Source organism: Aquarana catesbeiana, linkage group LG08, assembly GCF_042186555.1.
Source record: "Aquarana catesbeiana isolate 2022-GZ linkage group LG08, ASM4218655v1, whole genome shotgun sequence".
Taxonomy (NCBI): Eukaryota; Metazoa; Chordata; class Amphibia; order Anura; family Ranidae; genus Aquarana; species Aquarana catesbeiana.
This window is the reverse complement of record NC_133331.1, coordinates 23,762,479-23,788,637: the sequence shown is the minus strand read 5'-3', so window position 1 is coordinate 23,788,637 and position 26,159 is coordinate 23,762,479. Positions and strand designations below refer to the sequence as shown.

At 42.2% G+C, this 26,159-nt stretch overlaps 1 protein-coding gene across 3 annotated transcripts in view; it reads right to left on the bottom strand.

Annotated features, from left to right (window-relative positions):
- LOC141105642 (alpha-2-macroglobulin-like) overlaps nt 1–25,166 on the bottom strand; it is a 353,065-nt gene extending 327,899 nt beyond the window's left edge. For all 3 annotated transcript variants that reach the window (XM_073595615.1, XM_073595613.1, XM_073595614.1), the window contains exons 1-3: nt 25,013–25,166; nt 17,986–18,166; nt 12,235–12,400 (exon numbers count right to left, since the gene is read on the bottom strand). In XM_073595615.1, coding sequence (XP_073451716.1) covers nt 12,235–12,400; nt 17,986–18,166; nt 25,013–25,083 — 418 coding nt within the window. In that variant the 5' untranslated portion in view covers nt 25,084–25,166. The remainder of the gene's footprint in view (nt 1–12,234; nt 12,401–17,985; nt 18,167–25,012) is intronic.
- Between the last annotated feature and the right edge of the window lie 993 nt (nt 25,167–26,159).

The following is a 26,159-nucleotide window of genomic DNA, read 5'->3' as shown; positions in this document are numbered from 1 at the left end:
AGCTTTAGCTGAACACTGTGAGGAGGACGCACTACACTAACTTGTAGCTTTAGCTGAGCAATGTGCAGAGGTCTCACTACACTAACTTGTAGCTTTAGCTGAACACTGTGCAGAGGTCGTACTACACTAACTTGTAGCTTTAGCTGAACACTGTGCAGAGGTCGCACTACACTAACTTGTAGCTTTAGCTGAACACTGTGCAGAGGTTGCACTACACTAAGTTTTAGCTTTAGCTGAACACTGTGCACTACACTAAATTGTAGCTTTATCTGAACACTGTTCAGAGGAAGCACTACGCTAACTTGTAGCTTTAGCTGAACCCTGTGCAGAGGTCGCACTACACTAACTTGTAGCTTTAGCTGAACACTGTGCACTACACTAACTTGTAGCTTTAGGTGAACACTGTTCAGAGGAAGCACTACGCTAACTTGTAGCTTTAGCTGAACACTGTGCAGAGGTCACACTACACTAACTTGTAGCTTTAGCTGAACACTGTGAGCAGGACGCACTACACCAACTTGTAGCTTTAGCTGAACACTGTGAGGAGTACACACTACACTAACTTGTAGCTTTAGCTGAACACTGTGCACTACACTAACTTGTAGCTTTATCTGAACACTGTTCAGAGGACACACTACACTAACTTGTAGCTTTAGCTGAACACTGTGCAGAGGTCGCACTACACTAACTTGTAGCTTTAGCTGAACACTGTGAGGAGGACGCACTACAGCAACTTGTAGCTTTAGCTGAACACTGTGAGGAGGACGCACTACACTAACTTGTAGCTATAGCTGAACACTGTGCACTACACTAACTTGTAGCTTTATCTGAACACTGTTCAGACGACGCACTACACTAACTTGTAGCTTTGTCTGAACACTGTTCAGAGGACGCACTACACTAACTTGTAGCTTTAGCTGAACACTATGCAGAGGTTGCACTATACTAACTTGTAGCTTTAGCTGAACACTGTGAGGAGGATGCGCTACACTAACTTGTAGCTTTAGCTGAACACTGTGCACTACACTAACTTGTAGCTTTAGCTGAACACTGTTCAGAGGACACACTACACTAACTTGTAGCTTTAGCTGAACACTGTGCAGAGGTCGTACTACACTAACTTGTAGCTTTAGCTGAGCACTGTGCAGAGGTCGCACTACACTAACTTGTAGCTTTAGCTGAACACCGTGAGGAGGACGCACTACACTAACTTGTAGCTTTAGCTGAACACTGTGCACTACACTAACTTGTAGCTTTAGCTGAACACTGTTCAGAGGACGCACTTCACTAACTTGTAACTTTAGCTGAACAATGTGCAGAGGTCGCCCTACACTAACTTGTAGCTTTAGCAGAACACTGTGCAGAGGTCGCACTACACTAACTTGTAGCTTTAGCTGAACACTGTGCACTACACTAACTTGTAGCTTTAGCTATACACTGTTCAGAGGATGCACTACACTAACTTGTAGCTTTAGCTGAACACTGTGAAGAGGACACACTACACTAACTTGTAGCTTCAGCTGAACACTGTGCACTACACTAACTTGTAGCTTTAGCTGAACACTGTTCAGAGGACGCACTACACTAACTTGTAGTTTTAGTTGAACACTATGCAGAGGTCCCACTACACTAACTTGTAGCTTTAGCTGAACACTGTGAGGAGGACACACTACACTAACTTGCAGCTTTAGCTGAACACTGTGCACTACACTAACTTGTAGCTTTAGCTGAACACTGTGCAGAGGTCGCACTACACTAACTTGTAGCTTTAGCTGAACACTGTGCAGAGGTCGCACTGCACTAACTTGTAGCTTTAGCTGAACACTGTGCAGAGGTCGCACTACACTAAGTTTTAGCTTTAGCTGAACACTGTGCACTACACTAAATTGTAGCTTTAGCTGAACACTGTGCAGAGGTCGCACTGCACTAACTTGTAGCTTTAGCTGAACACTGTGCAGAGGTCGCACTACACTAAGTTTTAGCTTTAGCTGAACACTGTGCACTACACTATCTTGTAGCTTTATCTGAACACTGTTCAGAGGACGCACTACACTAACTTGTAGCTTTAGCTTAACACTGTGCAGAGGTCACACTACACTAACTTGTAGCTTGAGCTGAACACTGTGCACTACACTAACTTGTAGCTTTAGCTGAACACTGTTCAGAGGAAGCACTACGCTAACTTGTAGCTTTAGCTGAACACTGTGCAGAGGTCACACTACACTAACTTGTAGCTTTAGCTGAACACTGTAAGGAGGATGCACTACACCAACTTTGAGCTTTAGCTGAACACTGTGAGGAGGACGCTCTACACTAACTTGTAGCTTTAGGGGAACACTGTGCACTACACTATCTTGTAGCTTTATCTCAACACTGTTCAGAGGACGCACTACACTAACTTGTAGCTTTAGCTTAACACTGTGCAGAGGTCACACTACACTAACTTGTAGCTTTAGCTGAACACTGTGCACTACGCTAACTTGTAGCTTTAGCTGAACACTGTGAGGAGGACGCACTACACCAACTTGTAGCTTTAGCTGAACACTGTGAGGAGGACGCACTACACTAACTTGTAGCGTTAGCTGAACACTGTGCGGAGGTCGCATTACACTAACTTGTAGCTTTAGCTGAACACTGTGCACTACACTAACTTGTAGCTTTAGGTGAACACTGTTCAGAGGAAGCACTACGCTAACTTGTAGCTTTAGCTGAACACTGTGCAGAGGTCACACTACACTAACTTGTAGCTTTAGCTGAACACTGTGAGGAGGACGCACTACACCAACTTGTAGCTTTAGCTGAACACTGTGAGGAGGACGCACTACGCTAACTTGTAGCTTTAGCTGAACACTGTGCACTACACTAACTTGTAGCTTTATCTGAACACTGTTCAGAGGACGCACTACACTAACTTGTAGCTTTAGCTGAACACTGTGCAGAGGTCGCACTACACTAACTTGTAGCTTTAGCTGAACACTGTGCACTACACTAACTTGTAGCTTTAGCTGAACACTGTGCACTACACTAACTTGTAGCTTTATCTGAACACTGTTCAGAGGAAGCACTACGCTAACTTGTAGATTTAGCTGAACACTGTGCAGAGGTCGCAATACACTAACTTGTAGCTTTAGCTGAACACTGTGAGGAGGACGCACTACACCAACTTGTAGCTTTAGCTGAACACTGTGAGGAGGACGCACTACACTAACTTGTAGCGTTAGCTGAACACTGTGCGGAGGTCGCATTACACTAACTTGTAGCTTTAGCTGAACACTGTGAGGAGGACGCACTACACTAACTTGTAGCTTTAGCTGAGCAATGTGCAGAGGTCTCACTACACTAACTTGTAGCTTTAGCTGAACACTGTGCAGAGGTTGTACTACACTAACTTGTAGCTTTAGCTGAACACTGTGCAGAGGTCGCACTACACTAACTTGTAGCTTTAGCTGAACACTGTGCAGAGGTTGCACTACACTAAGTTTTAGCTTTAGCTGAACACTGTGCACTACACTAAATTGTAGCTTTATCTGAACACTGTTCAGAGGAAGCACTACGCTAACTTGTAGCTTTAGCTGAACCCTGTGCAGAGGTCGCACTACACTAACTTGTAGCTTTAGCTGAACACTGTGCACTACACTAACTTGTAGCTTTAGGTGAACACTGTTCAGAGGAAGCACTACGCTAACTTGTAGCTTTAGCTGAACACTGTGCAGAGGTCACACTACACTAACTTGTAGCTTTAGCTGAACACTGTGAGCAGGACGCACTACACCAACTTGTAGCTTTAGCTGAACACTGTGAGGAGGACACACTACACTAACTTGTAGCTTTAGTTGAACACTGTGCACTACACTAACTTGTAGCTTTATCTGAACACTGTTCAGAGGACGCACTACACTAACTTGTAGCTTTAGCTGAACACTGTGCAGAGGTCGCACTACACTAACTTGTAGCTTTAGCTGAACACTGTGCACTACACTAACTTGTAGCTTTAGCTGAACACTGTTCAGAGGAAGCACTACGCTAACTTGTAGCTTTAGCTGAACACTGTGCAGAGGTCGCACTACACTAACTTGTAGCTTTAGCTGAACACTGTGAGGAGGACGCACTACATCAACTTGTAGCTTTAGCTGAACACTGTGAGGAGGACGCACTACACTAACTTGTAGCTTTAGCTGAACACTGTGCACTACACTAACTTGTAGCTTTATCTGAACACTGTTCAGAGGACGCACTACACTAACTTGTAGCTTTGTCTGAACACTGTTCAGAGGACGCACTACACTAACTTGTAGCTTTAGCTGAACACTATGCAGAGGTCACACTACACTAACTTGTAGCTTTAGCTGAACACTGTGAGGAGGATGCACTACACTAACTTGTAGCTTTGTCTGAACACTGTTCAGAGGACGCACTACACTAACTTGTAGCTTTGTCTGAACACTGTTCAGAGGACGCACTACACTACCTTGTAGCTTTAGCTGAACACTATGCAGAGGTCGCACTACACTAACTTGTAGCTTTAGCTGAACACTGTGAGGAGGATGCACTACACTAACTTGTAGCTTTGTCTGAACACTGTTCAGAGGACGCACTACACTAACTTGTAGCTTTGTCTGAACACTGTTCAGAGGACGCACTACACTAACTTGTAGCTTTAGCTGAACACTATGCAGAGGTCGCACTACACTAACTTGTAGCTTTAGCTGAACACTGTGAGGAGGATGCACTACACTAACTTGTAGCTTTAGCTGAACACTGTGCACTACACTAACTTGTAGCTTTAGCTGAACACTGTTCAGAGGACACACTACACTAACTTGTAGCTTTAGCTGAACACTGTGCAGAGGTCGCACTACACTAACTTGTAGCTTTAGCTGAGCACTGTGCAGAGGTCGCACTACACTAACTTGTAGCTTTAGCTGAACACCGTGAGGAGGACGCACTACACTAACTTGTAGCTTTAGCTGAATACTGTGCACTACACTAACTTGTAGCTTTAGCTGAACACTGTTCAGAGGACGCACTTCACTAACTTGTAACTTTAGCTGAACACTGTGCAGAGGTCGCTCTACACTAACTTGTAGCTTTAGCTGAACACTGTGCAGAGGTCGCACTACACTAACTTGTAGCTTTAGCTGAACACTGTTCAGAGGATGCACTACACTAACTTGTAGCTTTAGCTGAACACTGTGAAGAGGACACACTACACTAACTTGTAGCTTCAGTTGAACACTGTGCACTACACTAACTTGTAGCTTTAGCTGAACACTGTTCAGAGGATGCACTACACTAACTTTTAATTTTAGTTGAACACTATGCAGAGGTCCCACTACACTAACTTGTAGCTTTAGCTGAACACTGTGAGGAGGACACACTACACTAACTTGCAGCTTTAGCTGAACACTGTGCACTACACTAACTTGTAGCTTTAGCTGAACACTGTTCAGAGGCTGCACTACACTAACTTGTAGCTTTAGCTGAACACTGTGCACTACACTAACTTATAGCTTTAGCTGAACACTGTTCAGAGGACGCACTACACTAACTTTTAGCTTTAGCTGAACACTGTGCAGAGGTCGCTCTACACTAACTTGTAGCTTTAGCTTAACACTAAGAGGAGGACGCACTACACTAACTTGTAGCTTTAGCTGAACACTGTGCACTACACTAACTTGTAGCTTTAGCTGAACACTGTTCAGAGGACGCACTACACTAACTTGTAGCTTTAGCTGAACACTGTGCAGAGGTCGCACTACACTAACTTGTAACTTTAGCTGAACACTGTGCAGAGGTCACACTAAACTAACTTGTAGCTTTAGCTGAACACTGTGAGGAGGACGCACTACATTAACTGTAAATAGTCTAGTTGCCTGACTGTGGTACTAATAGGATCAGAAGAACACCAGCAATTTTCTTCAGGTAGCTTTAAATACTGTAACAACACAAGCCTGCCTGTCAGTAGGAAGATAATAACAGGAACGGATCTAGCTAAACTGAATACAGTGTATATATATATATATATATATATATATATATATATATATATATATATATATATATACAACACCTGGGATGCATATATATACACAATACACTGTAAGTGCAGCTACCTGACTGACTGTCATTCCTAATCTATCTAACTTAAATCAAACTTCACTGTCTCTCTGTCTCTGTCTCTCAACGCCGGAACACACTACACAGTGCAGGTGGCCTTATATAATGTGGAGCGTGTACTAAACCCCCTGAGCCATAAGTGGCTTTGATCACTTCTGTGTGTAGCGCTGGCAGATTTACAATCTCCCGCAGGTTAGGTAAATTTAGTAAATTATGTGATAGGAAGGTAAAAGTTCGCCTCTGTTCCAGCTTGGCTGACGTTGTGTGTGCTTCCGTGCTGACCGGTGGGTGTCGCTGTTACCACTGGTTGGTGTTGGAAAGGCAACGTGTGGAAGTGTATAGATGCTCCTCTGTCTGTGGAGGTGGTCCTCCGAGTTGCATTCTGGGAAGAGGGTATTTATGGGACAGACGCCATGTTTTAGGGTCGTTTTACAGCCACCTGCTGGCCCTCCTGGCCGACAGGTATGCGTTAAGGAGCTACCTCGTGGTCCTCCGAACGGGAGGCTCACGATGCTGCGGCGCAGGGGTGGGCCCAGAGGCTTGTCTGGGGCCTACCACCGTGGCCGAGGAAGGGTCCTGAGCTGTCGGTCCTGTGTGATGAAGCTAGATGACCGGGAAGAGCCCAGGGGAGGACCCGTCTTGGAGGGATCACGCAGCGTGCTGTTCTATAGAGGGGCCTGGTGACTTGGTCAAAGGACGTATCCAAAAGAAGTAACCATACAGCATAGTGTTGCCGGTTCGGCTTAAAGGTTCAAGCACTGTGACTGACTTTCACTGCAGAGAAAATCTGATACATCCTGTGGCAGAGGATCGTATGGATTTACCCCCCAAACATGTCTGTGGCAGAGACTTTTGATTTGTGCTGCGTACTGGCTGCTAGACCGGTGAGAGGGACGCGTGTAGTGTGCTGACAGCGTGAGGAGAAAAAAAAGCCAATCACCGGTTTATGTTAAAGGGACATTTGTCCTGAAGAGGAAGGAGGCACATATGCCTCATCTGTGCCTGCCAGTGCCACCTGCCATTGCCACCTGCCAGTGCCCACAGTGTCCAGCAGTGCCACCTATCAATGCCCACAAGTGCCACCTATCAATGCCCACCAGTGGTGCCAATCAGTGCCACCTAGTAGTGCTGCCATCAGTGTAAGCAATCAGGGCATCAGTGCCCATCACTGCCACCCATCATTGCCCATCACTGCCACCTATCGGTGCCCATCAGTGCTGCCTCATCAGTGTACATCAATGAAGGAGAAAAATTACCTGTTTGCAAAATTTTATAACAAAATATAATTAAAAAAAAAAAAAGTGGTCTTTTTCAATTTTTTTAACAAAAACTAAAAACCACTGGTGGGCATTGATAGGTGGCACTTGTGGGCATTGACAGGTGGCACTTGTGGGCATTGATAGGTGGCACTGCTGGGCACTGTGGGCACTGGCAGGTGGCAATGGCAGGTGGCACTGGCAGGTACAGATGAGGCATATGTGCCTCCTTCCTCTTCAGGACCGATGTCCCTTTAACATAAACCGGTGATCGGCTTTTTTGTCAGCGTGAGGAGGAAAAAAATTATTATCGAGCTTTTATTTACATCATGTGATCAGCTGTCATTGGCTGACAGCTGATCACATGGTAAGGGGGCCGGGATCGGCCCCTTACTCGGATCTGTGTTCATCCGAGTCCCCCCCGGTGCACGTGCACAGGGGAGGACATCCCATGATGGCCTCCCGGAAATTGAGGTCCGCACTGTGGCCGTCATTCAGCTATGGACCTCATACCTCAAGTGGTTAAAGAAGAAGAGAATGGTGCGCTGCATTTCGAGATTTCATAATTTGCCACATCATGAATGTTAACTCTCCATTACGAATGCTAGTTTACAAGACCAACCGCTTCCAGCTCGTCCTTGCTTCCGAGCATGCGTGTTTGGATTTTAGGCCAACAGTCTGTCTTCACACAATTCCTGGTGGAAAATCCGATCGTGTGTACGAGGCTTAAATGCTACATTCCTGTGATCTTAAAAGAAAGCACAAAAAAATTATTGTGTAATACTAGTCTCATCAATCCACCTTGTTATGGAGATTAATCTTTTGCTGCCCATGTAACGCACTTTCCCAGCACAGAGACTAAGCTATCAAAGACAGCTCTCTGTCTGCTCTAATGATTAGATCAGATCAATTTTTAACCTGTTCCCGTGTAGTTACGTGGGCATAATGGCTCCCCTGCAGGAAACCCCTTATGGGTACAGGGTTCCTTCAAGAGCCACCAGAGGACACGTTTGCACCCACTGCACGTCGGAGGACCCGATGCTCATTGCCAGTGGTCGCGATCACTGCACGAGCGCCAGCACGGGGATTTGTGTGTGTAAACACACAAATCCCTGTGCTGTCAGAGGAGAGGAGACATGCCGTTTGTTCCTAGTAAGTAGGAACAGCGATATGTCTCTTCTCCTACTCAGTCCTATCTCCATACAGTTAGAACACACTGAGGGAACACACATTTAACCCCTTGATCGCCCCCTAGTGTTAACCCCTTCCCTGCCAGTGTCATTTACACAGTAATCAGTGCATTTTTTTAGCTCTGATCTCTGTATACATGTCAATAGTCCCAAAAATGTGTCAAAAGTGTCTGATCTGTCCGCCACAATGTCACAGTACTGCTAAAAATCGCAAATCACCACCGCCATTACTAGTAAAAAAAAAAGAAATAATAAAATTGCCATAAAATTGCCATAAACCTTTCCCATAGTTTGTAGACACTATAACTGTTGCGCAAAGCAATCAATATTTGCTTATCACAATTTTTTTTACCAAAAATATGTAGAAGAATATATATTGGCCTAAACTGATGAAGACATTTGTTTTTTTAAAAACATTTTTGGGGATATTTATTATAGCAAAAAGTAAAAAATATAGTTTTTTTTCAAAATTGTCGCTCTTTTTTTGTGTATAGCGCAAAAAATAAAAATCGCAGAGGTGATCAAATAGCTCCAAAAGAAAGCTCTATTTGTGGGAAAAAAAGGACGCAAATTTCGTTTGGGTACAGCATTGCATGACCGCGCAATTACCAGTTGAAGTGACACAGTGCCAAATTGTAAAAAGTGCTCTGGTAAGGAAGGGGGTAAAACCTTCCGGGGCTGAAGTGGTTAAAGAAGCCGTTTGCTGCAATTGTTGTGTGATCTTGTTGAGCGACAATATCGGCAGAATCCCATTGTGTTTGGAGTGGCATTGAAGGATAATAACAGCACCCAAAAGTGTGTCACGTGTTTTGCAGATCACAAAGTGTGAATGTGGCCTAAAAAATAACAAGAAATGGGAATAGGGGATAAATGCAAAGGTATGCAAATCCTATTGAAACACACAATACATATTAAAAATCCCTAAGAGGCAGGGCCGGTACAGGGGGTGGGGGGGCCAGGAGGGGCCACCGCCCTGGGCGGAGTGTGGGAGGGGGCACCAAAACACTGGATCTTCACCCTTTGTCTGAGCCTCTGTGTTGCTAAAGCCTGTCCAAAAGCAGACCTGAGAATGTGCCCATACCTCCTGCAGGCTTCACTGCCCCTTGCTGGAAAGGAGAGAATCACTCTCCTGGGTACAGGTTCCTGACAGGCCGGGCGGCTGGATCGGGACAGTGAGATCTCTTGTATGGGAGGGCGGAGCAGACAGATGGCAGTACACTGCAGTCCTGATCACTGCTTTCTGCCCAGCAGACATCGGAGTTTTACTATCTCCTTGGGCTGACTGAAGATAAGAGATGATAGATCACAAACTGATTTTTACCCTCCTGTGAGTCCCGACCTGTTCTGTCTTATAGAATGTGCAATGCTGTGCTGTAAACCTCTGCTGACCCTTGCACTGCAGGTTTACTAAAGAGAAAGTAAAATGTTTTTGAATAGGTTAGAAATATACTGGGACTCTTCAAGCTCTACATAGATGCAGGGGTTTTTTTTCAGCAGGAACGTGAAGGAACGCAGTTCCGGCACCTCCAATACTGAATGTACTGTATGTAATGACAAGGAGTGCTGATGTGATCTGGAGGGCAAATTGATGCTAGAAATGTGCAATTTGTTTCTCTCCGAATTAAATTTTTTAACGAATTTTGACAAATTTGTTAATTCGGAAATATCCAAATTAACAAAATTTTTCCGAATATTCATACAATCAAATATTAGAAAATCCGGAAATTTGAAGATTCGGAAATTCAGAAATTAAAAATTTGAAAATCTGACATTTTGGAAATTCAGAAATTTGAAAATCTGAAATAATAACTAACTAATAATAACTTAACCATTACTAACTATTAAATTATAGGTATTGGAATATCCTTCCAAATTTGGCTGTTAGTGAACATAATGATAATGAATTTATCTGAAGTTACGAATTAACCAAAAACACGAAATATCTAAATGGATGGAACATAAACAATTAATAATAATACATGACAACAATAACAATAATAAAAACTTTATTATCATTATTATTATTATTATTATTATTATTATTAATAATTCATTCCATTCCATTTGTTTAGATGCAGCATTCGTAACTTCGGATAATTCGTAACTTCGGATAAATGTGTATGCGTTGCTTTCACTAACAGCCAAATTTGAAAGGAAATTCCAATACCTATAATTTAATAGTTATTTATTATTAGTTAGTTAAATTATTTAGAATTTTCAGATTTTCGAATTTCCAAATGTAAAAATTTTAAAATGTATAAATTTACGAATTTATGAATTTCGATCATAACGAATGAAAAAAAAAAAAACAAAAAAAAAAAACAAATGAAACAAAAACAAACTATTTTTTGCCAGTGCACGTGTCTAATTGATGCCGGCTGCTGGGGATCTATTGTTGCTGGAGGGGATTTTTTTGCATGGTGATCTATTGTAACTGGGGGGGGTCTGTTGTCACTGTGTGCTGGGGGGAGTGCTTATGTTGCTGGGGGATCAATTATTGCTGGAAGGGATCTGCTGTTGAGGGAGGGGTCTATTGATGCTTGCTGCTTGGAGATCTGTTCTTGCTGCTCAAGGTCTTTTATTGCTGTGGTGATTTTTTTTGCAGGAGTCCATTGTTGCTGGGGGTGATCTGTTGTTGCTGGCTGCAGGGGTTCTATTGTTCTGCTTTTCTTGTTACCACTAACACATTTTATACAAATTATACTTCGCTCTATATTCTCTAAAAGGGGCGATACTGAGAGGTGGGTGGAATCAAGAGGCAGTGATCGGAGACTGGTAGGGGGTGGAGACAAGAACTGACTCAGAAAGGGGGAATTCCTGCACCTATTATCTGAGAAAAGAAATGTAGAGTGGTGCCTGGATCCATGCTGGAGCAGTCCGTGGTGGTTTGATGTTTGGACGCATTTGACAATCTATAATCTAGTGATCCAGTTGTAAGGGTAAGAGGCTTGGCTTACTGTGTTGTTGGTGGAAGATCACTGTTCATCTTTTTAGTCAAGGTTCATTCACCTATCGGGTGCCTCTCAGGATTGATAGACATTTGCTTTGCTTTTATGGACATTTAAGTGCTGCATTTCTTCACTTTAACTATAACCACTTCACGCCCCGCCTAAAGCAGAAGGACGGCCCGGCAGTGGTTCAGTTATCCTGACTGGGTGTTATATGACATCCAGTAGGATAACGCACCGGCACGCACCTGCGGGGGGTGCGCAGCACGCCGATCGCATGTGCGGCATGTTAGTCTGACACGCCACATCTATGATCGTGGTAAGAAGCCTCTGACGGAGGCTTCTTACCACGTGATCAGTTGTGACCAATCACAGTTTATCATCGCGTGAACCAGGGAGTGCCGGTAAACGGAATTTCTCGGTTCGCATTGACAGGGATAGCCAATCGGCAGCTCTCCCTTTCAGAGGGGGTGGGGTCTGTGCTGATAATCAGCACATTGAGAGAGGCACCTCTCTTCTCTTTTATACTCAGTTGTGACATGACGCTACTCGTATTACAAGACCTCGCTCGTTTATCAAGTTAAAATTTAAAAACAATTTTTGCTCGTCTTGTAAAACACTCACAGACCAAGTTACTCGCAATCCAAGGTTTTACTGTACATTGCAAACAAAAGGATGGGAGCAGGAGGCTTGAGAATACCGGTACTTTCTTTGCTTTGTTACCTTCCTGTCCTGGGTTGTACACAGCTTTGTCTGTCTGGATAAGAAGACCAGATTTTGCCTTCTTCAGGAGGACTTTTGCACTCTTTTTTACTGTTTTCCCTGCATTCTCAATCACAGCTACTAATGTGGCAACCACGCCTTGTTCCTCAGGTTTAGAATCTGGAACCTGTAAAATAAGAGAAAAAAAATAATGAGTTGATTATAAATTATTCAACGTACTTAAAATGAACTTTGAGTACGGTCTTGAAGAAAAAAAGGATTGTATACATCTTTCCCATGATAAGTGCAAAAGGTACGGAAGGTAACAAGAGATACAACTTTTACCTGCAGACCACTGACTGTCTGTAAAAGACACCAAATGTAAAGGAATAAGATGCAGATACTGCTGTGTGTTATGACTAAGAAACTGCGCTAAATGAGATCCAATCAAAATGTATGAATACCCAATGGGTGTTGATTAACTTGAATGAAGATTTTCAATAAATAAAAAATCACTGTACTCCTCAATGTTCTCTCACAGCAGTGTAATGAACAATCACATCATAAAAAACACAACTTGAAGAGTCCATATTAGTGAAGAGTAATGAGCTGATAATGCTGTTGGTCAGTGAAAGGTCACAATATGAGAAAGTCTCTCCTTCATATACAAAGGTGACATCACAAATGAAAGACACCGGAGAAAATAGTGATGTGGATAGGACAGTCCTTCACCTAGAAAAACACAGCCTCTTACCAGCTGCCCAGATCTCTTGTCAGGAGATCAATTCCGCCTTTTAGCTTATGACCCAGCCACAGTCTCTATATAAACCGATATGCTGTCACCTCTGCTTCTCTCCAATGCTTTCCAAATAGCTCACAGGCAGTACCTCACAGACAGCCATCAACCATATAGGAAAAGAGAAAAGACTCCCATAGTGTAAAACTGTAGATAACTTTAATAGTATAAAAGTAATGCACTTACATAAAACACGAACAAGGATAGCATCTATCAAAAATGTTCGAGCCGGCCGGCTCTCTCAAACAAATGCCCGATTGCTTCCAGGACTTGCGCTGTGTTTGGTGGCGTCAGCACGCTGCTCTCCCTATGCCGTTTCGTCAAAACTGACGTCGTCCAGGGGCTCATATTTTTTAGATAGTTATCATATTTTTTAGATACTGCTATGTGTTTTGTGGCCTAAAATAAAGCTTCATGAAAAAAAAACTCTTTTCATTAGACACGTGCAATTAGTTTAGCTCCGAATTCGTTTTTTTTTTTTTTTTTACGAATTTCGACAAAGTCATTCATTTGTAAATATCTGAATTAATGAAAACCCGTTTAACAAATTTTTCCAAATATTCGTAAATTTGAATATTCGTTGATTCATAAATTCAAAAATTGGGGTAAAATCGCATGACTTTGAAGTCACGGTAGTGTGGAAGGGGTCTTAGCATCATATGTGGGCATTACCTAGGGTTTTTACGTTAAAATGCAGCCTGCCTAAGAATGCCCTATTCAAAATTCAGAAATTCGGAAATTCGAAATTTGAAAATCCAAAAACTCGACAATTCAAAAATCTGAAATAATAACTAACTAATAAGAACTTAACTATTACTAACTATTAAATTATAGGTATTGGAATTTCCTTTGAAATTTGGCTGTTAGTGGATGTAACGAATACAAATTTACCTGACGTTACAAATTATCCAAAATAACGAATGCCGTATCTAAACTAATGGACCGTAACAAATAAATAATAACAAATAACAATAATAAAAAATACTTTTTATTATTATTTATTATTAATTTGTACCGTTCCATTTGTTTAGATGCGGCATTCGTTATTTTGGATAATTCATAACGTCGGATAAATTCGTATTCATTCCGTTCACTAACAGCCAAGTTTGAAAGGAAATTCCGATACCTATAATTTAATAGTTAGTTATTATTAGTTAGTTAGTTAGTTATTCTTTCACATTTTTGGATTTTCTTTCTTATTTTAGAATTTTCAAATTTATGAATTTATGAATTTACGAACTTTTGAATTTCCGAATTGCGATCATAACGAATGACCCAAAGAACGAAAAAAGAACAAGAAGGAATGAAACGAAACCAAACACATTTTTCGGCAGCGCACATGTCTACTTTTCATTGATGCTTTCCCTTAATAAATAAAGCTGAAATTGCTGAGCTTGCACAGTTGTACAGATGTCTCTCCTGTATTAAAATTGCTTAGGCACACTGTAAGCTTCCCACAGTGTGCATTAGCAACCGTATAATCTAACCCTTTCCTCTCTAAATTTACTGTCCGTGACCCTACCAGTTCATTTGGTTTCATTTTTTTAAGCATGGAGGCTTAAGCCCCTTTCACACTTGTGTGACTTTTCCTGTGACTTGGGACTGCAAAGTCGCATGACAAGTCATACCCCATGATTTCCAATGAATACCATTCATTTCTGTGCAACTTCAAGTTGCACTGACTTCAAAGTAGTCCCTGTACTACGTTGGTCCGACTTTGATGCAAGTTGAGGTCCAAAGACCTCAAGTTTACACAGGCATCATGTCAAAATTGTGGAAAAATCGCGTCCATGAAATTGCGGTAAAATCGCATTACTTTTTGAAGTCACGGTAGTGTGAAAGGGGCCTTAGCATCATATGTGGGCATTACCTAGGGGGGTTTAGGTTAAAATGCAGTCTGCCCAAGAATGCCCACTCCTCCAGATTGACATCCACTAATTAAGGCATTTTCTTATTTGCATAATTCAGTGGCGGAACTATAGGGGTCACTGCAGTTGCATTTGAGACTGGGCCCTGTTGTTCTGCCGCTCCCTGCACCCCTGGCTGTCAATTTAACATTTAGGGGGGAGGTGGGAGGTGGCGATCGGCAGCTCTATAGTGCCCGCGAGCCACGGGATCTCCCTGGGGCTTGTAGTTCTCTCTCCGAATGTGTACACTGGACAGGGGAGGGGTCTCTGACCCGGGCATTTATCGACTTCACTCTTTAGTGAGTCGCTCTGCTTCTACACTCTTACTGATACATGCTCGGGTCAGAGGTCCCTCCCCTCTCCAGTGGATACAGTCGTCTATGAAAGCCAGTCCACTGTTTGCATCAGGGTTGAGGGCTCTTGTGAGAAGTACTGAGGCAGGGTGCTGTGATGTTTTCATCAAATCTGTCTGCATTGCATAGAGAAGCACAGAGACCTAGTGGTGCTACTACTGGGAGTAAAATAAGGTATTATCATGTTGATGAGGGGAGAAAGAAGAAATCAGGGAAGGTGAAATCTAAGCGGATTAAAAGTCATCTTTGAATGCACATAGCTCCATAGGTCCCAAGTGTTTTTACTCCCCCAAATCCCTGTGCTCCTTTTTCCTCAACAGCGTATGCTCTTTTAGGTCAAATTTATAGATCTGCATATTTAAGCTTGCAAAATATTTCAAATTGCAAAATGATCTGGCCACCTGACCTTGAAGTGACTAGCCTCAGATGATACACAGAGATTAAAGAAATCATTCTACATACATTGTACCTGTGTATCTGCAGTGCTCTCTCTTCTACATATAATAACAAGTGCAGGCGCAATCACTCAGGATTCTCATCAGATCAGATAAGATCAGATCTACGTTTGCTGATAGATCAGTACAGTATCTAAATAGAATTGAAAAAACTAGAAAATGATAGTCCATATAGCAGACACAGGCTGGTGAGTCTATGTAGTGCTGCTGGTAAGGAGATAAAAACATCCAAAGGAAGCAAGCAGGGCTGCCATCATAGTAGGAGAGAAACCATGTTCCTGGGGCTGCAAAACAACAAGTAGAGAGGCGCCTCTGGGTGCAGAGACCCTTTTGTGTTCCAAGCCTCATTCTGAGGCCGTTTTTTTCGACCTTCTGAAGCCGGCTTCACAACACCCGGAAGAGCAGTAACTACATCCACTACATAGACTGTCTATGGCACAGGACTGGGAGCGTCATCTGTGACTTCTGTTACCATGCTCGTTTTTATCTGCAACAATGTGAGTTTATCTAATTTTCATTAAAGTATTTTTATATAAAAACGACTGCACCCAGAGGTGCCTCTCTACTTGTTGTCTCTCTCTTCTACATCTTCCTAAAATACACAGACCAAAGGCTATTTCTCAGCTACAGAAGGCTGGCGGAGGGGATCTGATGTCACACACTACATAGCATAGTGAGGAGAGCTCTGTATAACCTGAAACCTGAGTTGAGGAAATGGACACACCCCCCTTCTATACATTCTCATAGGAAAACATGCACAGCTGAGGCTGTCAGTCACTTGCTGTGTACTAAAGGGGAGGCAGACCATTACCAGTATTCAGTAGTGGCGAGTTGTGCTGGCTATACATGGATCATTTTTTGTGATCAGCCAGCAGGCTGATGAAAAAAACAAATTCCACCATCCACACAATCGAGGTGAATGAAGGAATCCTCATCGCTTCTCTGTTTTCTTCTGGCAATGTAGACTTCTACACTGTCTGAATACACTGAATAGAGCTACAACTGATTGGCTAGAGGTGCCAATGTAAAATTTTTCAAAAGTCCCATGCTAAAGAAGATGATCATTAGCCATAGAGGGATCGAAATCCATCAGTCTCTGCTGGACCGGCCAAATTCCATCTCTTGCTAGGTTTAGCCTGTCAGAAGTGAGACCCCTTTCACACTGGGGCTGCGGCCGCGTTAGCGCTAAAGCGCTGCTTCGTTTTAGCGTCACTTTAGTGCTGTTTAAGCAGTAGGGCGCTTTTAACTCCAAAGAAGGGGTTAAAAGCACCCACGTTGCGGCACTTCCAAAGCGCTTTTCAGGACCATTCATTTCAATAGACGGGGTATTTTGAGAGCGCTAAATACAGCCTTCCAAACCATTTCAAAGATGCTGCTTGCAGGACTTTTCTGAATGTCCCACAAGCGCACCTACCCAGTGTGAAAAGTCATACTGGAATGAATGGGAGGCGGTTTTCAGGTGCTATACAGGTGCCATTTCAAGAGCTAAAATGCCTGAAAACCTCCTCAGTGTAAAAGGGGTCTATCTCATGCAAATAGCATATAAAACTGGAGTGCAGAGCCTGGCAGGGAAAAGACTTAAAGAGGACCTCTGGCCAACCCCCCCATTTTTAATTTTTTTTATTTCCCAGCTTACCTGAAGGTGATATCTGCATATTTCAGATACTTACAGTGGATCTAGCTTTGTCTCACTAAGATCCTCTCATACCCGGCCACAGCTACATCCTGTGCCGCTATGTTCAGTCTGACGTCATCGAGAGGCCCGCTGGACCTTCTGGGTTCAGCAGGCAGGCCTCTTGATGACACGTCTACTCCTTTCTTTGGATGGACGGCTAAACCTTCTGCGATATGTGATGTGCATATCCCAGGAGGAACAGTGGGCAGGATGAGCATCAATCGCCTAAGGCAAATGGCTCATATGGGGAGAAGGGCCCAGACTTTTTTTCTAAAGAAAAAGGTAAACAAAGAAAAACAAGCCTGATACTTCTTCAGGATGGGAGGAGAGGTGGAATAACAGGAACTGGAGGAATAGTGATGGCCCGCTGTAAGGAAGCATCTCATTTTCATTTAAGATTGGAGGTATGTACACCTTAGGATCAAAGCAATTGTAAGGCCATGGCCTCCTGAATAAATTAACTTGCCTCCAAAAACCAAAGGGAATGAGCAGAAAGGACAGAAGAAATTGCCACTGGCCATCTTTCCAAACATCCAATAAGACATGTACATGTGGTTTACATTATTCTTTTTGCAGGGAATTTTACCTGTATTTTGATGCAAGTAAAGGTGGAGTCTTGGAAAGTCTTCTCTGCGAGGGTGGTGTTATCATCTTCCAGATTTAGTAAAATCTCTACTCGGCTCTCTCCCTGAGCTCCCCCCAGTTGTATACAGACCTCCTCAGATTGGTCAGAGCGCAACTCTGAGGGGAAGATGACTGCATAGTGTCTAAGGAGAACCATAGAAATTAGCTGTCCGTATACTGGATACACTGGATTCAAGTTTAACAGCCATAAAACCCAACTGAACTTTTCACTATATATCAAAATTCAGCCTGGGCATAGCCTAGCTCAGGAGCTAAGTGTTTTCTTTCAAACTATGATGTTTGTTTATAAAGCATTTGCATAGCCCATAGCCATTTACCCAGTGAAAGTATATGTGCATGTATTATGTGTGAATGAGGCAAATAAATGGAAGTAAGTCCAGGGGGGTTCCCCTTAATGTGCCTGTAAAGTGGTGCATCTGTAGCATGTATAAAACATGATACAGCAAAAATGACATTTCTAAAAAAAAAAAAAGTAAAATCACAGTTAAAATGACTCATGGTAACAATATTGAAAAAATAAAGAAAAAATGGTGTGGGGTTCCCCCCCAATCCATACCAGGCCCTCCAGGCCTGGCATGGACCGGGGGGGACACCACGCCTAAAAAAACAAAAACAAACGTGTGGGGCCCCCCAAAATCCATACCAGACCCTTATCTGGGCATGCAGCCTGGCAGGTCAGGAAAGGGGGGAAAGAGGAGCGAGCAACCCCCCCTGAACGATACCAGGCCACATGCCCTCAACATGGGGGGTGGGTTTTTTGGGGCACCAAAGCACCTTGTCCCCATGTTGATGGGGACAAGGGCCTCATACCCACAACCGTGGCTGGTACCTGTGGGGATCTGCGGGTGGGGGGCTTATCTGAATCTTCAAGCCCCTTTAACAAGGGGGCCTCCAGATCCTGCCCCCCATGTGAATGAGTATCGGGTACATAGAGCCCCTACACATTCACCAAAAAAAGTCAAAAAGTAATAGAAACAAAAGACAAGTTATTGACAATACCTTTATTAAAAAAAAATTGTGTCTCTCAATGTAAATCCATCGGCAATCATGCCGCCCACCAACCTAAAATATAAAAGACAAACAAAAACGCTCCACCTCCTGGGACGGCCTCCCAACGAATGTCAGCTCTGCGCGTTGACATTTCTTACATAGGTAAGGGGCGGGTCACCTGGCTACCCCACCTGGTGGCACTGTCCCCTTCTGATGTCATGAACAGTGCATGCTGGGACTGTGATGTCACAAGAGGGCGGGGGCCACCAGGAGATGTCGCCAGGTGGCCCCACCCCTTACCTATATAAAAACTGTCAAAGTGCAGAGGAGGCATTCGGTAGGAGGCAGTCCCAGGAGGTGGAGCATTTTTGTTTGTCTTTTATATTTTAGGTTGGTGGGCAGCGTGATTGCCGAACGATTTACATAGAGAGAAACAATTTTTAAAGAAGATACAGGTCTGTGAGAGCCAGAAATCAAAATAAATTCTTTAAAAAATCAGACAATTTGATTGTCTGGATTTGTTTCCACATTTTGTCTCTCATAGTTGAGGTATACCTATGATGACAATTACAGGCCTCTCTTATCTTTTTAAGAGGGAGAACTTGCACAATTGGTGGCTGACTAAATACTTTTTGCCCCACTCTACTTCACTTGGTATGAAGGAATGGACCCACTATGTACCTAGTATATTACGCATACAAAAAAGAGAGAAAGGGTAATGGGACTTTAAATGAGGCATGTCATTACAATGATGATCCATAGAATAGGTATATAAAGTTCATATAATTTATTAACACAATCACATTGGGCTTATTCCATAATTGTCAGAGAAATGCCAGTGTGAACACTGGCAGAAACCTCAACAGCCGTTATCGGAATTTTCACATGGGTGCGCAAAGTAACGGGGCGGCGTGGGTGCATGCGCGGTGGTGGGCCCATAGCGTGCATTAAGGAATGCTGGCCTATAAAGGGCTGCTCATGTTCATGCCTAATTGCTGGATTGTCTTTCAGCTCCCCCGTGTTACGGCTTCTGCATCCTGTTGTCAGTGTTTCCTGTTGTGACCTGGATTGACCTTGACCTGCTCTGATCTCTCTCCTGTACTTCAACAACGGCTTGCTTAAAGGACTTTGCCTACCTTGCCTGCTTAAAGGACTTGTATTAAGGACTTCCCTATTGCTTCATCTGCCTGAGTATCTGTGCATGACCCCGGCTAGCCTCAGGGACTTGTTACTCCCATGCCTGCCTGATTACCTGTGCATGACTTTGGCTTTACTCACAGACTATCCTGCAGCAGTTACCAGCATGATCATCCGGGTTAGAGCCTCAGCCAGGCTTTTTGCTAAGCATTTCATAAGCACTAAACACCGCACAGTAGACATGTGCACTGACAAAAAAAGTGTTTGTTTTCGTTTCATTCGTTGTTTTTTTTTACTTTTTTCGGAAATTTGTAAATTTGTAAATTCGAAAATTTGGAAATTCGGAATTCGGAAATTCAGAAATCCGAAAATTTCGAATTTTCAAATCTCCGAATTTTTAAATTTCGAATTTTCACATTTTCAAATTTCGAATTTCTGAATATTTGAATTTCTGAATTTTCAAGTTTCCGAATTTTAAAATTTCCGAATTTCAAATTTCCGAATTTCGAACTTCGAATTTTTGAATTTCCGAATTTCCGGATTTTCAAATTTCCAAATTTTGAATTTCCAAACTTTTGAATTTCCAAATTTCGAATTTCTGAATTTTCAAATTTCCAAATTTTCGGAATTTGAAAAGTCAGAAATTCAAAAATTTGAATATCCGAGAATTCAAAAATCTGAAAAAGAAAGAAAATCAGTAAAATTCAAAATAATAACTAATTAAAAATAACTAACTAATAGATTATAGGTATTGGAATTTCCTTTCAAATTTGGCTATTTGTGAACGTAACAAATACAAATTTATCTGAAGTTACGAAATACCTGAAATAACGAATGACGCATCTAAACAAATGGAATGGAACACATTAATAATAAATAATAATAATAAAAAGGTTTTATTATTATTATTGTTATTTATTATAATTAGATCGCTACGTTCCATCCTTTCAGATACGGCATTCGTTATTTCAGATATTTTGTAACTTTGGATAAATTCGTACTCATTACTTAATTTCTGAAATTTCAAATTTCCGAACTTCCGAAATTTAGAATTTCCGAACTTCCGAATTTCCGAAATTTAGAATTTTTGAATTCGAATTTCCAAAATTTTCCAATTTTCAAAATTTCGAATTACCGAAATTTCCAATTTCCAAAATTTCCAATTTCTGAAATTTAGAATTTTCCAAATTCCTAATTCTGAAATATAGAATTTTCCAATTTCCGAATTTCCAAAATTCTGAACTTCCGAAATTCTGAAATGTAAAATTTTCGAAAATGTGAAAATCCGGAAATTCGAAAAATCCGGAAATTCAAAATTCGGAAATTCTGAAGTTTGGAAATTCGAAATTCGGAAATTCTGAAGTTCGGAAATTCGAAATTTTGAGATTTCAGAAATTGAAAAATTCGGAAATTTGGACATTTCGGAATTAACGAATTTGTCAAAATTTGTTAAAAAATGAATTTGGAACTAAAATAATTGCACATGTCTACCGCACAGAGCTACAACTCTCTCAGGTCTTACCTCCTTCTTCCTGCCTACCCTTCAAGTGGTCCCCCAGTGATTATCACTCAAGACCTTTATACCCTGCTGGTAACTTGTGCTTCTTTGTGCCCTGTACCCTCTGTACCACTTTCAGGGCAATAGTGTGCTTGGCCGCAAGGGGAGACGCTCTCGGCATCTCGGCCTCGTAAAGGTACCTGACAATAATCTTGTAAAGCATGTTTTGGCAATGTATAATAATGTAATCTGATCAAGAGACTGACATACCAAATATAATAAAATAATTAATATATACACATTCCTATCACTAGGAAAGGAGTTCATCCACGTTCGCTCCTTGCGTAAACATACACCTCATGTCGTGGCGATCTGGCATGACCTGTGGCTGTTTCCCTTGGTCTGCTGGGGGTTTCCTGCCTCAACATCGGGTCAGACATTTGCCTGAGACCCCCGTTGTTTCCCGTTTAGAAGCTGGGTTATCTAACTGAAGATGTCCTCCGGTAATGCACCTATATTGAGATTGTAGTTGCTCTGTATCTCTATATAAAACAAGAAAACTCCCAGCTCAACTTACCAACCAGTTTGCAACCAACCAAATTATCTGTATCACTATATACCCGCACCAGGTTTGTTTGTCACTTCAACCAAGCTTCCTCAAAACATATAAATATATATATTGGTGTACTATCTACTAGACATGTGCACAAAAAAAAAAATGTGTTTTGTTTCTTTACGCTTCCGTTGATTCGTAACGATTCGTAATTTCGTAAGACGCAAGTTTTCATATTCGGACTCGTTCGTATTTTTGGAACAGATATATTTTCTTTGATACAAAATGATTCGTAATTCCGTTTGATTTTCCGTAATTTTCTTTGATTCAAAATTCGTAATTTTGTTAGATAAGCCAAGATTTTCAGCCTTTTTTTTAGGCTGAAAGTGCCCCCCTCGGCTTATACTCGAGTCACCGCCATCTGCCTACCTGATCAGCGTGTCATGCAGACAGACGACGGCCAGCGTGTCATAAAAACATACGGTGGCCATTCCACTGTTCAAAAGCCGCGCCTCCTCCTCGTCTGTGATAGGCAGAACACTCAATTTCCCAGCAGTCAGTGTTCAGCCTATCACAGACATCCACTCATCCTCGTCCGTGGTATGAGGATGAAAGGATGTCCGTGATAGGCTGAACACTGACTGTTGGAAAATTGAGTGTTCTGCCTATCACAGACGAGGAGGTGCGGCTTTTGAACACTGGAATGGCCACCGAATGTTTTTATGACACACTGATCGGTGGATGCAGAGCGGCACACAGAGAATGCAGATCGGCAGATGGAGGCTTCAGATCGGCACAGGAGGCATGCGCAGGACACAGATTGGCACAGGAGGCATGCACAGGACACAAATTGGCACAGGAGGCATGCACAGGACACAAATTGGCACAGGAGGCATGCACAGGACACAGAGAGAATGCAGATCAGCACAGGAGGCATGCACAGGACACAGGTAGGCTGCAATGGACACAGGGAGGTATACACAGGACACCGTGAGGTAGGCAGATCTGCACAGGTAGGCATGCACAGGACACAGGGAGGTATGCAATAGACACAGGTAGGCATGCACAGGACACAGGGAGGTATGCAATAGACACAGTGAGGCATGCACAGGACACAGGGAGGTATGCAGTAGACACAGTGAGGCATGCAGCTGCAGATGAGCATTGTTGACCCTCTTTTCCACTTACAGTAGCTGCTGCATTTCTCACCCTCGGCTTATACTCAGGTCAATAAGTTTTCCCAGTATTTGTGGTAAATTAGGGGCCTCGGCTTGTATTCGAATCGACCTATACTCGAGTATATACGGTATTTGGTACTCTACTCATAATTTAGTAATTGTTACTTTTGTGAGATTGCCTTTTTAGTTTATTCGTACTTTCGTAGGAAATAAAGAATAATGATCCTATGCTTGCTTTTCTAATAAGTCCTCCTGTACTTACTCCAGTCCACTCCCTCAGTTACGAGACCTGACTCAGTCTCCTCCTTAACTGAATCTAAAAAGATTCAGGAATGCAGTGCGACTCAGACACAAAAGGGATAAGCTGATTGGCTAAAGATATTAACCTCCCTGGCGGTAATCCCGAGTCTGGCTTGGAGTGAGATTTCATTACCAAAAGTGGTAACCCCGAGCCAGACTCGGAATCGCATCACAGGATCCATGAAGAGCTTACTTACCTTGTTCCCGCTGTGATCTGTGAGCTGCCGTGTCTCGCTCGATTCACAGTGCCGAGCTCCGTTCCCTGCAAGCGTTGCAACACACGGGGACGGATTTCGGCGCCAAATTGCGCTGCATTTGGAGATTTCATAATTTGCCACGTCACGAATGTTAATTCTCCATTACGATCGCTAGTTTACAAGACCGACCGCTTCCGGCTTGTCCTTGCTTCCGAGCATGCGTGTTTGTATTTTGGAGTTTTGTCCGACGGACTTGTGTACACACACTCGGAAAATCCAACACACTTTTGTCCTCAGAAAATTTGAGAACCTGCTAGCCAACATTTGTTGGCAGAAAGTCAACAATTGTTCGATGGAGCATACACATTTACCGACAACAGCCTGTCATCGAACATTTCCCTTCGGAAAGTCAGACCGTGCGTATGGGGCTTTACACTGTCCAATCAAAAGAACGATTCGAGAACACGAACAAACTAAATTACGAACAGACGAAGAAACGAAATTATGAACACACTAATGAAAATACAAACATACGAAATTATAAAGAGAAAAAGGATTGAAAATATGAAATGTAAATCATTCATTATAGATGTAATTTTCTCTCTTCTACTGTTTCGGAGTTTCGTATTTTCGTAAATTTGTCCGTTCGTAAGTTTGCGTGTTCGTTATATTACTTATTTGTAATTTTGTCATTTTTTGTATTTTGGTTCTTTCAGCTATCCGGATGTTCGAATTGATCCGAATGTACGAATACTAACAAATTTGTACTAAAATCTATTTGTTACGAACCGAATCACACATGTCTACTATCTACTGTGTACAAATGATTCCTCCCAAACAAGGTACCTAATATACTCCCTGCCTACATGTTGATCCAATACCTTCAGCCATTGTGTATTCCTGCCCCAGAGCATCTATGCAAGTTAGGAGTCCTGAAGTCTGCCTGGAACACAGAAATACGTGAAGCCAGATACTGCCAGGTAAATAGTATTTTAGAAGGAATTCTGCGGGCAACCCACTGCTCCCAGTTATACAAAGACAAACAAAAATACATGCTGGATTTTTCTTGCCTGCATAAAGACTTAAATGATTAAATTAAACATAAAAGTACTCACACTTTAGCTTCTAAAGACCAAGGGCAGTACAGAAGGAGCAGACCCACACAGAGCGCCCAGGACACCATCATGTAGGAGCTCAGGGCAGCATGTGGCTCTGTGTGCGGCTTTTTTAACGGGCTGTATAATTTGCACACACCCCTTTCTTGTCTGGAACAGAGAAGATCAACATTAAACAAAGCAACCATTTATTAAGCAATGGTTGGTTGACACAAGAATTGCACAATATTGCTAAGGAGTCAATGCAAAAAAAATGCTTTAACTTTAGAGGTTGATTTAAAGGGCAAGTTCACTTTTAAACACTTACAGACTGGAAGGATTTACCCACTTCCCGACCAGGTCATTTTTTGGGATACGGCACTGCATCGTTTTAACTGACAATGGCGCGGTCATGTGGCTTTGTACACAAACAAAATATATGTCCTGTTTTTTTCCACAAATAGAGCTTTCTTTTGGTGGCATTTGATCACCTCTGTGGTTTTAATTTTGTGCGCTATAAACAAAAAAAGACCAACAATTTTGAAAAAAACAAAACAATATTTTTTACTTTTTTCTATAATAAATATCCAAAAAAAATAAAAAAGAAACAATTTCTTCATCAGTTTATGCCAATATGTATTCTTCTACATATTTTTGGTAACAAAAAATCGCAATACGCTTATATTGATTGGTTTGCACAAAAGTTATAGTGTCTACAAAATAGAAGATATATTTATGGCATTTTTATTATTATTATTATTTTTTTTTAATAGTAGTGGCAGTGATCTGAGATTTTTTAGCAGGACTGCAACATTGTGGCAGACAGATCAGACACTTTTGACACTTTTTTTGGACCATTGACATTTATACAGCGATCGGAACTACCATTGACATTTATACAGCGATCAGAACTAAAAATAGCCAATGATTACTGTATAAATGTCACTGGCAGGGAAGCGGTTAACACTAGGGGGTGATCAAGGGGTTACGTGTTCCCTAGGGACGTATTTCTAACTATGGGGGATGGGACTGACTGGAGGAGGAGAGAGATCGCTGTTCCTGATCACTAGGATCAGCAGATCTCTCTCTACTTCCCTGTCAAAATGGGGATCTGTTTGTTTACATGCATAGATCCCCATTCTGGCTCTGGGACACCTGGCTTTACACC